A 13,188-nucleotide genomic window follows, 5' to 3' on the forward strand; every position below is an offset into this window, starting at 1 on the left:
GAATGTAACAGTTCTGTTCTGTGTAACTGATACAGGAGTTGTGAACAAGGTAAAATCATGGAAAGCATCATTTTTAAGACCAGCTATAAAATCCATAGAGACAGACAGTGGCCCAGCAGTCGCCTGGGACTAGGGGTGGGAAAGGGGATTGGCTACAAATGGGCCTGCGGGGTCTTTCTGGGGTGATGGAAATGGTCAAAAATTGCATTTGTGGAGATGGTTGTCCAACTTTGTAAATTTACTAGAAATCACTGAATTTTAACTTAAGCAACTTTTATGGTATATAAATTATACCTTAATAAAGCTACTAAATTAAAAAAAAACAAAACCAGTAGCCACAGAGATACACAGTGGCCCCCATCTGAGGTTTCACTGTGTGTAGTTTTCCTGTGGCTTCAGTTAACCTGTAGTCAGCCGCCCTCCGGCAAGTGAGTGCGTATGGTACAGTGGGATGACCACATTCACATGGCTTGTATCACAGTACATTCCCATAATTTTCCTATTTTTATTGTTGTTAATCTCTTACTGTGCCTAATTCACACACTGAACTTGATCGTAGGGATGCAGGTATAGGAAAAACATAGCGTACATGGGGCTCGGTTCTATCCGAGGTTCCAGGCCCCCCCAGGGGACTTGGCACACGCCCCCGCAGGTAAGGGGGGACTGCTGCATCTTTAGCAGAAGCAAGAGCAGCCCTGAGTGGGGGCAGCGTACACCGACGGCCAGCCTTAGCTCTTGCTGCAAGGCGAGGGGCCCTCGTGACAGCCCTGCGCTGGCTCGGCCCACTGGTGCCTGTGCTCCAGTCTGCCTCCTGAACCCCAACGCACAGGGCTTTCTGCAGCCCAGGCCCAAGGACTCACTTCCTGAACCAGGACCCACAGCCTCCCACCCATGGAGATGGGCAGGGATCAGGGTACCCCCAACCGCAGCCCCGCCCAGCCTGCTCCAGCACCTTCCGTGTCCCCGTCCAACTTGGCAGGCCTCTCACTCCAGGGGGACTGAGTGTCCCGAACTTCCAGAACACAGCCAGGGCCCCGCACCTGGCCCCAGGAGCCAGGAAGCCTAAGCAATGGGCGAGGGCCACAGCAAGGCACTGTACACGTGTGGGCTTGCTTTCTTTCAGGGATTTATTAAGGCATTGAGCACAGTGTGATTTTTAGCCAACTGAAATGAATCCAAGGACTATATCGGGACCTGAGGCATGTGCTTTTAAAGTTAACAGGAAGGGTGATGAGCTGAGAGCATGTCATGTCATGCCTGTGCGCGGCGCCCGCCCGGGGTGATTTCTGCCGGTGTTCCTTCGTCAGGAGGCTCAGGCTGGAGGCCTCCCGGAGAGCACCCCGAAGCTTCCATCGCTTTGGTGCCCAACAAGCACATGACCCTGGACCATGCAGCTGCAGGAGAGCGGCCCACGGGTGGGGGACCAGCATGGGGCAGAGCAGCAGGAGGCAAGCAGGGCAGATCTCAGAGCCTCGACACTGTGCAGGGTGGCTGGGTGCCAGGTGGGCTCCGGCCTCTTCCTGGACCTCGGGAGCAGCTGGCGCCAGGAGATGCAGGCCTGGGGAATCCACCTAAGGCACCTGTGCCTGCATCAGCCTTCTTTCCACTCACGACTCGCTGCTCTTGGGAGAAGAGGAAGGGTGCGTCTTGACAGCGAGAACAGAAAGGGAGGAAGGGCAGGAGACGAGGCCGCGGCTGGGGCTGTGCGGCCAGAGGTCAGCCCGAAACTCCGGGCTGCTCGTGCTCGCTGGAGGTGCTGAACTGCCGCTCCACCTTCTTCTGGTCCTTGATCTTGAGTCCAACATCCACCCTCTTCTCGAAGAAGGTCACCAGCACGGACTCCGTCAGGACGGAGGCCAGGATCTGCTCGAAGGAGATGCACCAGTCGGCGTCGACGGAGCCCCCCATGCGCGCTGTGGGGCTGCGGCCGTCCCCGCCCACCAGCACCATGTCATCCGCCAGGTCCTCGCACTGCAGGGAGCCCGTGCTGACCACCGAGTAGGAGGACATGGACATGTCGTCCTTGGTGTCCTCGTCCGACAGCAGCTGGGACGGAGAGCCCCGCCCCTCGCCGCTGCCCGCCTCGACCACCACCTGGCTCTCCGGCGGCGCTTTCCCGAGGTGGGCGTCTCCGCCAGCTTTGGCCTGGGGGTCCCCCACAGCTGGTGGCTGGGGCTCCCGGGCTGGGTCCCGATGGGGCTCGGGTGCTGGTGGTTCGTCCTCCGTGGCGGCGTCATGGTCCCCGCTGTGGGCGCTGTCCCTGGGCTTCCTGCCCGAGAATTTCTTCCCCACCTCACCGATGCGGAGGAGGAGGCTGGCCACCGTGGCGATGGCGTGGTACAGGTCCTGCTCCATGGGGTCTTCGCTGAACATGTTGTAAAGGGTCTTGCACAGCTCGATAAATTGCTCCTTTTAAGGAGAAAAACAAAAAGAACAGGGAGATGTGAGAGTTGGGTCAGACTGCCCACGTGCGGGCCACACTGGCCACTCTCACAGGTACTGGGTGTGGTCTTGTGAGTCATCTCCACAAACCCGTCCCCATCATTTCCTCTTCACGGATTAGGATACAGGCTCAGAGAGGGAGAGTGACTTGACTAACGCCACACAGCTCTTCACAGGGCTTTCTTTTCCAGCGCCTTTCTTTTAGCACCGGGAGGATGTGGCTCTGACCTGGAGTCTCTCCCCTTGCCTAAGTCCTCTTAGCAGAGAGAGACATGTTTCTATCATGACTTTGTAAACCGTCACTACAAGGACTCCTTTGTCGTGTCTTGGAATCACTTTTGGCTTTTTATATTTTTAGTTAGAAGCAGCTTCAACTCTGCCCTCTCAGGAAGCTCTTGGAGGGCGACGGCAAGGTGAGCACAGGCTGGGTCAGCTGAGGGCTGGGGAGGGCAGGTTCTAGGTCCTCAAACCACACACCAGGCCTCCGTGGCTGAGAGTGGGATGGAGCCTGTTCCCGGGGGTGCGGGTGGGAGCGGGCGCAGACGGCAGGCCCCCCTCTGGGCACGGCCAGGGCAGGGTCAGGCTGTCGCTCAAGAACTGCCTTGGTTGGATGTCTGCAGTCTGAATCGTGGGGCTGCCATTTCCTGGCTGCCAGACCCTTGCCAAGATGCCGGCTCCCGGCAGAGAGACCGGAGCGAACAGTGGGCCGTGGGGGCTGCCTGGGCCTGCGTGTGCCGGGCAGGGCCGGGGAGGGCAGGAGCGCGCGGGCGCCTTCTTGTCAGAGGTGGTGCCGAGTCTCCGGCTACTGGGGGCTGACCTTCCCCGGTGCTGCCCCTGTTCCCTGACACTGACTGAATCTGAGTGAGCTGTCGCCACGGAAACACCGCCTGTACGATGCCTCGGAGCCACTGACCTCTCACCTTTCTGGAATCGTCACTGACCGCTACCCGAGACTAACCAACGGGCTCTAGAGGCAGGGAGGGGTTCCCACCCCACGGGAGGGAGGGTGCCGTGACGCTGCACCGTCAGGCCTCGGTCAGAATTCTCCACAAGTGTCTGTCCTGGGGTCCAGCTGAGCCCACCTGGTTCATCTTGGGGAGATGCTTGATGGTCTCCTTCTGAGCCTCCTTCTCCTGGGCCCACACTCGAAGGTAGTGCCGGTAGTCTGGAGGGCTGGTTGCCTTCTCCTCTGTGGGTCAGAGGAAGAAGAGATTAACCTTCATCTGTGGAATGAGAGAAAGCGGGCTGGGCCCTGGCACCAGGAGCATGGGGCTGGATGGTCTCGGCACGGAGGTCCCTGGGCCCTGGCACAAAACGCCCTGGCCTTTGGGGAGGCCGTGAGGGGAAAAGACTCCAGAACACCCACGCGGCTCCTCTCAATCTGCCCAAGTAGTGGGACCTGAGCTGATGAAATGGCCTCACGATGGTGGCAGAACCACGTGCAGGCTGGAGAGAGGCTGGCACGAGAGGGAGGTGCCGGCCGGGCAGCCAGAGGGGACAGGCCTGGGGCTGGTGGAGAGCGCGCCCCTCGGCAGCTGGTGGGCTGGCCATCCCCCGAGGGTCGATTCCTTGGTCAGGGCGCTTGTTTGCCATCTCCCCGGGAGGGGTCTCTGGCAGTGACGGGGGACAGACGCGACAAGCAAGGGTGCCCAAGCCCACGACCCTGGCGTCGGAGCACGGCCCGTACCTCCTCTTTTTTCTTGTACATCGTTGTCTCCACTCCGTTCTCGCTCTTCCGGTGGTAGTACTTCTGGACAACCGGAAAGATAAAAGGAACAAGAACATTCTTCTGTTACGACTGCAAACCGTGGGGACCTTGAGAGGCCCGGTCTTGTGGTTCTGCAGAGCCAGCCCGGGCCAGGCCTTGAGGGCCTTGGCCAGGCCAAGCCTGCCTCCTGCCGGCCCTGCCCTCCAGCACTGCAGCGAGGGAGGGCCTGCTCATTTCTCCACTTGGGGATATTAAAACAAAAAGCCACCAACCCCCACTTCCTCTTTTTCAAAGGAATGTAGGAGAACAACGATGCATGTTGTGGAAAGTTCGAGAACTACTGCGTTAGGTCCCAATTTCCAATTCTACCTGCGCCTGCCATGCCAGCTGGCGGAGGTTTGCGCACGCAGACTGTGCTCTGTGCTGTTACTTCGTGGAGACCACGCGTGCTGGGGCGGGCACGCGCCACGCTCCTGTGTGTGAACACGCACCTGGGGAGCGGCCCCCAGCTCTCCCAGGACGGTTCCCTGAGACAGTGTGGCCGGCAGGGGACCTCAGGAGGAGCAGGCAGCACCCCAGCTCTGAGGGGGCCACACCATGGCGGAGTGGGTGGCCGTGAAGGGCACGTCTCTTTGGGCTCCAGTGTCTCGCGCTGGAATGGAGACCTGCTTGCAGACGCCACTCCGCAACGCCAGCCGCCCCAGGCCGTGCGGGACGAGCCTAAAGCATCCTGGACGTGCCCACGCGCCAAGCGTGACGCAAGGAGCACCCGCTTCTGTAGTCTGGAAACTCGAATTCACGTCCTCCAGCTTCACGTTCAGATTCAACTAAGCCTCTGGCACTGTCGAGGACCGCCGCGGGCATCTCGACACACTATTTGTATTTTCCCTTCTGGGCTGGCTCCTCAGTGTGCATCATCCCCCACGTGAAGTCACAGCATGAAGTTACGGCCAAGCGCCAAACCCCAGGGCTCAGAAGGCCCCTCGCTCTGGACTGGATGCTCCCAACAGGCATGAAACGGAGCACAGGGGTGAGTTCTAACAGGGGCTTAACACGTATTTTTCCTTAACAAAAGCGTGACGTGGGACATGCTGCTCTCCTGGGAAGGCACTCCCCCCAGCCTCCGCTTGCTGCTGTTTCTCACGGCTGCAAGGACAGCATGTATATTTCTTTCCTATGAACGTGACAGAACACCTTTTGCGTGTGGCTGCAGAGGCGACGGCCTGCCTGCTCGATGCCCAGTGTGAACACCCGCATCCAGCACTGTCATCAGTGCAGGAGGGTGGCTGGGTTCCGGGTCCTTCTCAGGACTTATCCCCAGAGCATGGGGTCCTGGAGGGGTCCCTTGGACAAAGAGCTTCCAGGCTCCCTGATCGTGCGGGACAGTGATAGGGAGACGAAGCCCAGAGGCAAAGGTGGCCCCTGCCTTCCAGGGACTGACCTTGAGCCTTCCAGGGCAGCAAAAGATCCAGATCTGAGGCCAGAGGAGATGCTGGAGGGGACAGCAGAGGGCAGAGGGAGGAGGAGCCAAGGTCCAGGGAGACAGACACACAAGAGAAACAGGAGTGAGAACATCCACGGCAGACAGCTCGGCCCCCAGAGCGTGGCAGGGCCCAGCCCATGGCCCCCCGGGGAGCACCCCGATGCAGCGTGCTCGGAGCCCCGGCCCCGGGGAGGCTGCGGTGGCTGCAGAGTCACGGCCAGGCCTCAGGTGCCCGGCCTGCTCACCTTCCGAGGAGCTGTCGTCTGTGAAATAGCGGGCTGCGTCCAGGGCTGACTCGGCTTCCTCCGGGCTCAGAGCTGTGCTCGGGGAGGAGAGAGAGGTGAGAGCGGGAGCAAACGGAGGGACCTCACTCCGAGCAGAGCCCCCGGTCCGGGCACAGGCCTTGCTCTCCCCACCGGGTACCCTGCCGGCCCTCGCACCCCTGATTATAACTCTTGGTAGCAGCTTTGGTGAGGATGATTAGTTCTGATTATTTGTTACTTTCCTGACTTTTACATTGTGTTTGAAAACAAAAAACACATGCTGGGCAAAAATTCCATCAGTGTAATCAGGAGCCCAGGGCACCCAGCCACCCTCTCCCCTCTCATCCCAGCGACCCTCCGTCCATGGGTGCTTCCAGGTGTTCTGTGCTCCTACAGGAGGCGGGGAGCCCAGCCTCGCGCACGCAGCGCGCTGCTTTCACTCTCCACAGCGTGGCGGTCACTCCGCATGGGCACTGACTGGCCCGTCCGACTTTGTGGCAGGGACTAAGCGGTGCCCAGGGTCGCAGACCCACGCGTCCTGTGTGGGGGCTCACCTGCCTGCTGTAAGGAGCAGGCGCAGCGAGAGGGACCCCACGGTGAATGTGGGGGACAGCAGGTGTGGGCCACGCGTCCCAAGCCTGGACAGGGCAGGGCGGGCCAAGGCGGCTCGAGAGTGTTGGGGCAGCCCTCCCTGTGGGACCCAGGCTCGGCGGGGTCTGTCCAGCCAAGCCCTCTCCGGTGGCAGTGCCAACCCTCCCAGAGGCGTTCAAAGGGGAAGCCAGGCGCAGGCGAGAACACCTGTGCCAAGAGCCTTTTCAGCTCTGGAGGCCCAGAGGAGCGCCTGGGAGCTTCACAAACAAAAGGTCTGGGCCGCTGCACAGGCCACTAAGTGAGAACCTCTGGGGGTGAAGCCCAGCCCAGTATTCTAAGAATCACTCGGGGCCAGCTCCGAGGGCAGCTGCCGGAGCCATCACCTGCCTGAGTGTGTCTCCTCTGTGATGCTGGGGACCAGCCCTCCTTAGAGGACGCTCCACGCGGCCATCCTTGCCGTGCCAGGTGAGCTCTCCCACCCCGGCGGAAGCCCCTCGCCCCTGGGCTCCGGCCCGCCCAGCCCCGCAGCAGATGTGCCCTCTGTGTCCCATGAGGCTCCGGCAGGCTTGGAGGCCAGAGAGGAGCGGGCCTTCCCGATGGCCATGGGACCGGGTTCCCCTGGGATGACCCCCTCGAGAAACTGGACAGCCTCAGTTTCAAACTTGAGTCCTGTGCACGAACCCCTCCTGGTTTTGCGTGGAGTGCTCTTCTGGAGACACCCGGCACCCGTGGGACTCCCCTTCACATCCCTTCCCAGGCTGTGCCTGGCCTCGGCCCCAGTGCCCCGGCTCCCTCTTCCCCCCACTCCCCTGCCACCATGAGCCCCTGTGCCAGCTCGAGGCCCCGCAGCCCCACGGAGGCCAGTGCTCCGCCTCGGGGTGCTGCATCCTGAACTCTGGACAAGGAGGCGGCCCTGGCCAGGCGCAGGGCGGGGAGGTTCCCACCTGGGGGCAGGTGCAGCTTGTACAGCACTTTGAGCTTCTCCGTCAGGTCTCCGTGGTACATCCCGCCTGCGGGCAAGGCCAGGGAGGGGGCGCTGGCAAGACAGCGCCAAAGCCCCTTCCAGGGTGTTCTAGTGGGGACCCTCTTCACAGCCCCGCTGCCCGACTCCCTCCTGGAGAGGTCACTGGAGCCAACCCCAGGTCTCTGCTCTCCCTGGAGCCCCGCCAGGGGGGCCCGGCTCCTCCCCAGGGCTGGCCGACCCAGCCTCCAGCTGCTCTGTGCTGCGTGGGAGGGAGGGGGCCGGGCTCCCACCGGCCCCCCATGTCCCCAGCAGGCAACCTGCTCCTCCCTCGCCAAGGCCCGAGGGCTCGAGGCTGCCTTGTTTGCTGCCGCAGGGACAGATGGGCTGGGGCTGGCAGGTGGAGAGCTTTTTGGGAAAGGGTGGGGCTGGGCGAGGCTCCTGGTAGGCGCGGGGGGCACTCACTCATCCCTGTCACGAACTCCTTGAAGTTGATCAGCAGGTCCTTGTTTTGGTCCAGGAGCCGGAACATGCGCCCCGCCAGCACAGGCGTATGGGAGCCGCAGGCCCAGGGCGTGAGGCTGGCAAAGAGATCCTGGAACTGGCTCGCGTCGATCCGGTACTGCTCCAGGTAGGGCAGGCTGGGGTCCCGGCGCACGGCAGCCATGCTGCTGCTCCCCCAGTACTGGCTTGCCAGGTGTTTGGCCTGCAGGGACAGGCTGGTGAGACGGCCTCGCTGCCAGGCCCTGGGGCTGTTAGGGTCACTGGACTGGCCAGTGCGTCCACCCTCCCCTCCGTCCCAGCCTGCAGAGCCCTGGCGAGGTGAGTGACTCACAGAACCTCGCATGCTGGCGCCATCGGCCCCTTGGTAACGGGCGGGGGTGTTGCTGCGAGACAGTGCCCTCGGCAGCCCACAAAGGGCAGAGCTGGCTCGACTGTTGTGGGCCTAAGGCCACGGTGTGTGGCCACCTGGGAACTGGACCTGAGGCAGCGGGAGGAGGGTGGGGACCGGCAACAGGAGCAGAAAGGCAGTCTGGGCTCCACCCTCTCTGCCTCCTCTTCAGCACCTCTCCCCTCCCTTGTTGGAAGCACCCAAAATCTCGGAGAGCCCCTCCTGCCTCCCCCTCAGGTGACCAGCCCCCTCTCCGGGGATGGGTGGGAGGGGTGCATACCCCTCGCTGGGTAGCCACAGCACCTAACTCGAGTCATCCAAGGATCGACTCTACCGGGGCCTTTTGCTAAAACCACTTGGAAAGAAAAATTCTTTCTAAGAATGGAAGACAGGATAGCCCTGGAGCTGCTGACAACAGTCCCGCCACTCTGCAGGAAGAGCAGTCATAAGAGGACATAAGAGGTGGGGGAGCTTGACAGCCCATTTGAGCACCTGGATCCAGCCATGCCTGAAGCTGTTCATTCTTAGACTTTTCAGTTACATGAGCCAATGCATTCCCTCTTCTGTGTAAGCTGACTTGAGTGGATTTTCTGACATTTAAAAGTGTCCCACCTAAATTCCAAGAAGGATTAAATTCTACATGAGGTTTATGGTAACTATATCTGAGGATGCTTTTACATCTATTTCTCTTCTGGCAGGAAGCTGCTGTGCTGCGGAGGTGCTAGGGGACTAGGATGGGGTGCTGGTCCTGCCCTGGCTCTTGGCTGCACCTTAAACACCATGTAGAGGTCCTCCAGCTCTTCGATTGAGAAACCAATGTCCACTGGAATAGCTCGGACCTGGAAGGAAAGAGAGACAGGATGTACTGGTGGATTCTCAAGCTCCTGCTGCGGTGGCGGTAAGCCCTCTCGGGGAGGACCCTCTGTGTCTGGGGGCAAAGGCATGGACTGCCCTCTGGGCGTCACCAGCGGGCCCAGCACTCGAGCTCAGTCCATTCAGGAAAGGGCACTGCCCACACGCTCGCCCCTCGCCCCCAGGCAGCTCACACTCCCAGAGCTCCTCCCGGGGTGGGCACTGGGGCAGCCTCTCTCAACACTCAGCTGCAGGCCACAGGGTGGGGACAGCCACTGAGCTCCCGTCGTCTGGATCCCTGTCCAGGCCCTGGTCCTGGCTCTCTGTAAGGGGCCCCGGGACTTGTGGGCCAGTTCTCTTTTTGCTTGAATTAGCTGGAGTCAGTCAGATTCTGCTGCTTGTGACCAAGGTGCCCTGACAGTGTCCTGCAGGCCCGAAGGAGAGGCTGGGAATGTGAAGACAAAGCAAGAAGTCCCCGCCTTTGGGGGCAGAGAGCACGAGCAAGTCTTGCAGGCTGGGGTGGCAGGGACGGCCCAGCCTTCCCAGAGGCGAGGAGGACAGAGGCTTGCAGCAGGGACACGGGCTGTGTGGAGGAGCAGGGGCAGAGACGCTTCCCGCTGACTCACCCGTGAACAGAAAAAAATGACCAGGATTTCTCCCCACATCCCCACGTTTGCCCCCCCGCCCCGGGGTTCCAGTCCCACACCGCGTCCCCCACGACACGCGCACCAAGGCAGCGCGAGGGGCAGGGTGCACGTGGAGCTCCCCATCCGCCCGCTGCGTGGCGGGGGCGCCTGGCCCAGCGCGGCAGCCCCAGCCCTGGCCCTGCGGGCCACCTACCACGCTCCTCTTGGCCGTGTCCTCCAGGGACTGGATCACTTTCAGCCTCTGCTTAAACCGCATCTGTTCAATGTCGTCGGCCCTCAGGCTGCTGAATTTCTGTAGGCCGGAGGTGACTCAGTGAGACCAAGCTTAGCGTGAACAGAGCGCCACCGCCCGCCGCGGCCACCTGAACCCGCAGGCTGCAGGGGAGGCCCGGCCAGACCGGCCTGGCGAGTGCTACCTCATAGGACACTTTGAGAAGCTCGAAGATGTCCACCTCTGCAGGGGGGTCATCCCCACTGGTCAGCAAGGCGTGGAGGTGCGGGATGGGAGGGGAAACGCTCTGCTTGTTGACCACGTTATCCAGGTACCTGCAAAGGTAGGGGACAAGTCTAGACCACAGCTAGGTGATGAGGAGGGACCTAATTTATGTACAGACTCCCAGTGAAGAGCTCGCTGAGGGCTGGGAAGCCTCCGGGAGGGCAGAGGGGTGCCCCGGCAGGCCCCTGGCAAGGTGGAGAGCCTCAAGGCCTTGCCCCCCGAGGCCTGAGCTCTGAGGATACCAGGCTGCCTCCCAGAGGCCCCATGGGCAGGAGCCCTTCACAAGCCTGGACCTACCCAGTAGGACAACATGCTCCCTCTTCCTGGTGGGTCATTAGGCACGTGCGGACTCCCTGCCACGGCCAGGAAGAAGCAGGGACCGAAGGCTGAGTCCCAGGAGAGAGCTGGGAGGAGGCCTGCTATGGCGGTGTCGGCAGTGGTCCAGGGAACTGGCTTCTCCAGGGACACATCCCTGAGGACAGGGCTCTCCTCTGGCCAGCCGACCTAGCCTCGCCAGGGCTCCATGCCTGACACTCGGATGGTAGGGCGTGGCTGCACCCCACACCCCCTGAGGAGAGGCCCTACCTGCCTGCTGTGGGAGCTGGGCAAGCAGGCTGGCCACACGCTGGCTGCCGGCGGGTGTCTTGACATGAGTGTGGACCAAAAGTACCACAGCCCAGAGCGGGGAGGCGACAACCCTGCCAGGTCTACAGGGTCCCAGGCAGCACCTGGGCTGGCTCAGCAGGCAAGGGAGGGGTCTGGGAGCACTCCAGGCCAGGCCGATGTCCTGTGAGGCCAGCAGGACCGCACAGAGCTCCGGGCATGGGCCACAGTGAGACCGGGAGGGGGCCTGGTTTTGAAAGCCAGGCTAGGGGACTCAGACAGCTCCTTTGGCCAGAGGACCAGCTGTGGTGGGGCGTTCCCACGTCCCAGGGGAGGGGCGGGGTCGGTTCTGATCAGAAAGAGTCCTGCGGGACGCTGGCTGTCGAGAGGCTGACGAGACCGTGATGAACCAAGCACGGCCCGAGGAACGGTATTGTGGGCCTGGGCCGAGGCTGTGGGCTGGAGGGAAGGGGCTGGACCCCAGGGAGAGCCCGTGAGGGGTGGGGTGGGGGCGGGAGAGGAGGAGGAGGGGCCTGCGTGACCCTGGGCCTCAGGCATGCTCGTTCGGCTGTCACGGCAAGCCCAGAGCAGGCCTGCTCCCGCTAGGGCCCGGGGGCCGCGAGGCTGCAGAGCTCGGGAAGGCAAGGGACGCCAGCCTCCGCCAGAGGCCGGGCCCCACCGTGCCAGCCATCTCCTGGCCGCCCACAGGAATCCTGGCCATTGGACCTTGGCTCTCGGGGTCCCCATGGGACGCGTCCTGACCCCACATCTGAGCGGCAGCCCCAGCCAGGCACTCTGCCCACCACCCCTGCTGCTTTTCCCCAGCGTTCATCACCGCCCAGGCGCTGCTTCGTCTCCCACTACAAAGGACGCTCGCTGCTGACCCCGGACAGCCCAGGCCTGGCGTGTGGTGGGCGCGGCGCCCGAATGCTGGCTGGGCAGCGCCCAGGGCTGTGAGGGGTGGGCCCTGTGGTCAGCCCCTGGGAGGGGAGGAGCCCGGCACGTCACCTGCCCAGCACGGTCATGGCCTCGCCCTCGTCGCTGCAGCCCAGCAGCTGCTCCATGTTGGCGTCCAGGACGGCCAGGGCCACCTGCAGGATCACCTTGATGCCCTCGTAGAAGAAGCAGTCGACGATGACCACGGCGCTCTCGAAGGGCATGACGCTGAGGAAGAGGGTCAGGAACCACGACAGCGAGATGCTGGAGATCACCCCCAGGTCCTGCATCTTCTCTGACAGCTGGGGCAGGAAGTCCCTCGTGAGCTCTTCGAAGATGCCCTGGTCCACCAGGGCTCCTGCAGGGGGGGAGGGAGCAAGGGGTGAGCCCACACCGTGGCCTCGGGCACTCCTCAAAGCGGGGCCAAGTCTGGGGCACGGGGAGCCCCGGGGTCCCTGCCGCCTGGCCCTGGCAGCTCCGCACAGTGAGGGCTGAAGGGAGCACGGGTCGGGGAGACGGCAAAGAAGGAGACAGCCTGCACTCGCTTCCTCCACGGCGCCCGGACCATGCTGTGAAAGCGCTGTTTCTTCTGCTCTACTTGAATTTTCTTTTTTTTTTGAGACAGAGTCTCACTCTGCTGCCCGGGCTAGAGTGAGTGCCGCGGCGTCAGCCTAGCTCACAGCAACCTCAAACTCCTGGGCTCAAGCGATCCTCCTGCCTCGGCCTCCCGAGTAGCTGGGACTACAGGCACGTGCCACCGTGCCCAGCTAATTTTGTTCTATTTTTAGTTGTTTGGCTAATTTCTTTCTATTTATAGTAGAGATGGGGTCTCGCTCTTGCTCAGGCTGGTCTTGAACGCTTGACCTCAAGCAATCCTCCAGCCTTGGCCTCCCAGAGGGCCAGGATTACAGGTGTGAGCCACCGCGCCCGGCCTACTTGAATTTTCTTTTAGGGCAATACTAATCTCTCCCTGAAGGTGTCAGAAGTAAGCAGTGGCCTTGGTGGCTTCTGTGTCTTGTTTTGGTGCCTGTGAACAGGTGCAACTCTGAAGGACCCCAAGAGTGGTAACTCCAAGCACCAAACAGCAGGGGAAGCGAGTCCTAGAATAACAGACTAAATGTGCGTGTAACGAAATACAGTTGTGAGCCCACTTCCACTTCGTTTCCATTTCCACGTGACGACACAGTCTTTATTGGGTGTCAGTTTGTGACAGTTGAAGTTTGGCAAAAGGTACATGGGGGTATATATGTATTATACTTTAGTTTTGATGTTTGAAATTTTCTATAATAAAAAAGTTTAGGCTGGGCGTGGTGG

At 61.6% G+C, this 13,188-nt stretch overlaps 1 protein-coding gene across 1 annotated transcript in view; it reads right to left on the reverse strand.

Annotated features, from left to right (window-relative positions):
• Positions 1–1,113: 1,113 nt before the first annotated feature.
• Positions 1,114–13,188, reverse strand: part of TBC1D9B (TBC1 domain family, member 9B (with GRAM domain)) — a 40,455-nt gene continuing 28,380 nt past the window's right edge. The window contains exons 13-23 of the mRNA XM_012660392.1: positions 11,947–12,232; positions 10,256–10,385; positions 10,033–10,131; positions 9,111–9,179; positions 7,914–8,154; positions 7,432–7,497; positions 5,879–5,950; positions 5,592–5,642; positions 4,130–4,192; positions 3,525–3,631; positions 1,114–2,409 (exon numbers count right to left, since the gene is read on the reverse strand). Coding sequence (XP_012515846.1) covers positions 1,717–2,409; positions 3,525–3,631; positions 4,130–4,192; positions 5,592–5,642; positions 5,879–5,950; positions 7,432–7,497; positions 7,914–8,154; positions 9,111–9,179; positions 10,033–10,131; positions 10,256–10,385; positions 11,947–12,232 — 1,877 coding nt within the window. The 3' untranslated portion in view covers positions 1,114–1,716. The remainder of the gene's footprint in view (positions 2,410–3,524; positions 3,632–4,129; positions 4,193–5,591; positions 5,643–5,878; positions 5,951–7,431; positions 7,498–7,913; positions 8,155–9,110; positions 9,180–10,032; positions 10,132–10,255; positions 10,386–11,946; positions 12,233–13,188) is intronic.

This window comes from Propithecus coquereli, unplaced genomic scaffold, assembly GCF_000956105.1.
Source record: "Propithecus coquereli isolate 6110/MARCELLA unplaced genomic scaffold, Pcoq_1.0 Scaffold664, whole genome shotgun sequence".
Classification (NCBI taxonomy): Eukaryota; Metazoa; Chordata; class Mammalia; order Primates; family Indriidae; genus Propithecus; species Propithecus coquereli.